At 31.0% G+C, this 3,937-nt stretch overlaps 1 protein-coding gene across 1 annotated transcript; it reads right to left on the reverse strand.

Annotated features, from left to right (window-relative positions):
• Positions 1 to 371: 371 nt before the first annotated feature.
• On the reverse strand, positions 372 to 3,698 carry LOC116082650 (prolactin-8A6-like). The gene is made up of 4 exons (XM_031359510.1): positions 3,651 to 3,698; positions 2,748 to 2,855; positions 1,539 to 1,718; positions 372 to 560 (listed from the first exon to the last, which is right to left on the reverse strand). Exons 1-4 carry the CDS (start codon positions 3,696 to 3,698, stop codon positions 372 to 374), a joined length of 525 nt encoding a protein of 174 aa, XP_031215370.1.
• Between the last annotated feature and the right edge of the window lie 239 nt (positions 3,699 to 3,937).

The raw sequence follows: 3,937 nt of genomic DNA on the forward strand, positions 1-3,937 counted from the left end.
AATTCTGACTAGGATACATGGATCAATTAGTGAGTTTTACACTTTGACCTTAATAACTTGACTTTCATAACTTTTCTGCACAATAAATATGACTACATTAATAAACTTTAACATTATTTGCTAGATTAACATATATTGTTGGTGATATATTTGATTTGGGCAACATAACTTTATTGATATATATTATATTCAATGAACAAAAAAGATGAGTAGACTTTTTAGATGTGGACATTTCTAAAGAGAATGTTTTTATTTTTTTAAAAGAGAAACATTATACCCACATAAGCATTTGAAATACATACAAATAAAAACAATTGCTCAGCAATTTACTGTTGAGAAGCATCTCCAAAGTAGACATGGTAAATATTCACTTAACAATCTTTCCCAGTTATGAGACACTTCAATAATCTGAGCTGAAGTATAATGTAATTTGTATCATGATCTATGCAGTAGGAAAGGTTAAACATTGCCAAAAATTTATCTTTTTTGCTACTTGATTTTAAGAATGAAAGATGTTCCCAGTGGGGAAATTCTTCCTTCATCTCTTCTGTAGGAGAGACCTAAAAAACCAAAATGATAATCAGTTACATATTAATTACATTTTTAGTGTTCCTTTTTCCTTATTTCTTCTGTGTCAAATTAGAGAAATACATTCAGAAATGTGCTGCTTCCATCAAAGTTATGAGTTTTTATTTATCTAAGCCAAGAAAGTCTTAAGCAGTTAGACTTTTAGAATATGTGGTAAGGACTCGTGTGCATCTCTTCAAAGGCTTAGATAATTGCAGAGGAAGTATGCCATTTCAAAGCACAGGAAATGTAGAAATTTTCTCTTGATTCTGGACCAATGAAATTTTTCATATCAGTTACTCATTCAGGAAATTCTTACATGTCCTTTTATATGTATTTCTTGGAAGCTGATATTCACAAGTTTTCTACTAAATCCAACCTCCATGAGGTATATGTATAATAATCTCCCAAGTGATTTGGATCAGATGGTGATTTAATATGTAGACCCAAGGGGTGACTGATATTGAAAGGCCAGAGCTCTTTTCATCCAACCAAGCAAGGAGTCCTTTAACTGACTACAAGGAACATCTATGTTTCATTCTGATCTCTAAAGTGAAAAGAGATGAGAAGTATCTGAAAAGATTATGGAGAGCTATTAGATCAGAGGTTCTAAAACTTTAATGCTGTGACCCTATAATATAGTTCCTCATCCTGTGGTGAACCCCAACCATAAAATTATATTCTTTCCCACTTAATAACTCTAATTAATTAATTTTGCTAATTTAAGTAATTTTAATTTAAATATCTGATATGCAGAATATCAGGTATATAACCATTGTGAAGGGATAATTTGAACCTCAAAGGAATCATGACCCACAGGTTTAAAAACACTGTCTTATGAAAAGATTGTGAATAAGATCAGATATCTTTTTCACTCTAAGAAGATGAGGTATTTCAGCATTGTTTTTCTTGTTGTTAATTTTCACAAACACCTGTTTTATAAGTGAAAATAACTCGTGGGAAGTGCTTACCTTGGTAAGTATCCACCTAAGGTCATCCAGGACTTGTCTGGTGGTTTCTTCGATCTCCTTGGCTTTTGAGAGGATCTTTTCAGGGACATCTTGCATGGCACTCAGTTCAGTCATGAGATGGAATAGAGGGCTGGTCCAGGAACCCACAAAATTGATCAAAGTTTTTAAATATGCTGCAATCTGTTAGACACAATTGAACCATTGCATTACATAATTTAAGTATAGCAGGATTTGTATCTGTAATGTTCATGTAGAGAAGTTGAACTGAAACATGAATGTGCTATGTGTATATGACACATGTATAGATATTATAAAGTTTGGAAGTATAATACTTAAACAACAGGTATATTTTCTAAAAAATAAAATGAATTATGGGGCTTGTTAATTAGCATTTTTCTGAGGTTAGGCTATCATATTTTGTTCTCCCTATGCAATTCTCACAATTTCCTTTCCAGTGAGTTGTTTATTATTTGGTTATTTGTTCATCAATTTGTAAAATGGTTTTTGCTAGTACTCAATAGGGACCAATAAGGTTTGTCTCATGATAGATAGAGGCAGGGGTAAGTGGTTATAATCATTTTCAATAAGAGATTCATGTACACCATGTATAGGGGAAGAACTATATCATATCCTAATGTAGAACTGCTATTATATAGAGACCTTCTCATCATGTGTTTGGGCATTTTTCATCCTAAGGAACATAAACTATTATTTTACAGGACTACTCTGTTCATTTGGTTTTCAGTTAAGGCATAGAGAATAATAGAAGGATGAAGAGATAGCTTAAAAATGAAATAGAACCAGGACAGATTTGAAAACCAAGAATAAAAATAGTATTCAATCACATAGAATGTTATCACACAGAACCCTTTAGCAACATATAATGAATACAGCCACACTGTTATCACTGATGGATAGAAAAATTAACTCAAAGAATCCACAAAAACATACTAAGTAAAATTTGAGTGGTTGGTCATTCCTAGAATACCATTCTCTAAATGGTGGATTTAAGCATTTGCAACACTATTTTAGGTATTTGATTTTATGTATAATTTATTAGTGCTATAATAGGATTATTGTCTATACTTTATCTTCATTTTTTGCATTCATGATTACCGTATCTATCATAATACCTGAAATAACTGACAATACTACAAACCCAATGTATTGCTTATGGAGTTCTATGGAAAATCCTTGAAGGAAACTCACTTCAATATTTATCTGTACAGTTCCTCTATTTGCAGGTAGCGTGAGACTTGAATGACAGTAAGTTCCGGCTCTGACAACAGTCTCGTCCTGCCTAATCATTTGAGAACTCTGCAAATAAAACAAAAGAAAGAGTTCAGAAACCATAAATAACTTCAAGACCATAATATTAATGCATTTTAGTGGATTTTAAAAATCTAACAAATAATTCATAAAATACAGATATTAAGGAATTAAAAAACTGTTCTGTAATTTTGTGTATAAACATTGTACCTGAAATTTTATTGTGTTTTTCTTAACTTTTGAATATTTAACTCCTTCCTCATTTACTTGCTTTCCTTCTTCACTTTTAAAAGTTAAGCTAAGAAAGGCAGACACTGAAAGGATAAAACTGTCCAAGAACTAAGTCATTTATTTATCACCACTGTTTAGCATTTTAGCACAAGGCCATAGCACATATTTCTTAATCTTTTGACTTTTCTTGTCAGTAAGAACAGACATTTCCTTACCTAGACAATAGAATTATAAATTCTTAATTTAACACTAAAGAATATAGCTAGACCTGTTTATAATAGGTTTAGAATGAAATTGTATCAAAAATAAAATATTTTACAGACAATTCTGTGTAAATTCAAAGTACATGAATTATAAAGAATATAAATTAATGTCATGTATTTAATCATTGTATAAATAATAAATTACTTAATTTAATTATATATATACTTTAGAATACCTTTTTACTTAAAAAATCAGCTAATTTGTGAATGGTTAATGAATAATTGTGAAGGTAAAGAAGTCAATTAAGAACAGGAAATATAAATACTGTATAATACTTTCTCTTCTAAAGTACAATCATTGACATGAGGCTCATATTGGGAAGCAGCTGGAAGAAAGTAAGGTACTTACAAGAGCAAAAAATTCTCCAGATGAGAATTGGTTGTAATGCTGAGTCATGTTAAGGGGAGAAAAATAACATCTAGTCAACAAAAAATATGATGACATATTTATTCCAAACAGAGACACATTCTTTTGATGCCCATCATATTGAAGGTTTTCCTGTTTCTATAGTTTCTTCTTTTCTGTCCTTGAGATATGACAATCACGCAAAGGGGAAATGGATCCATTGTACACTTTTATTCCTGCCCTAATATTGGACAACTTGTTATTACTGAAAATCTTTAAACCACGAGTCC

Source organism: Mastomys coucha, unplaced genomic scaffold (genome assembly GCF_008632895.1).
Source record: "Mastomys coucha isolate ucsf_1 unplaced genomic scaffold, UCSF_Mcou_1 pScaffold7, whole genome shotgun sequence".
Taxonomy (NCBI): Eukaryota; Metazoa; Chordata; class Mammalia; order Rodentia; family Muridae; genus Mastomys; species Mastomys coucha.

Excerpts from the sequence above, each read along its gene's own strand:
- LOC116082650 (XM_031359510.1), bottom strand. The coding sequence starts at position 3,698 with ATGACTCAGCATTACAACCAATTCTCATCTGGAGAATTTTTTGCTCTT. Across the intron at positions 2,856-3,650 it reads CTGGAGAATTTTTTGCTCTT|AGTTCTCAAATGATTAGGCA; the intron begins GTAAGTACCTTA and ends TTTTATTTGCAG. Across the intron at positions 561-1,538 it reads TTAGGTGGATACTTACCAAG|GTCTCTCCTACAGAAGAGAT; the intron begins GTAAGCACTTCC and ends TTGGTTTTTTAG.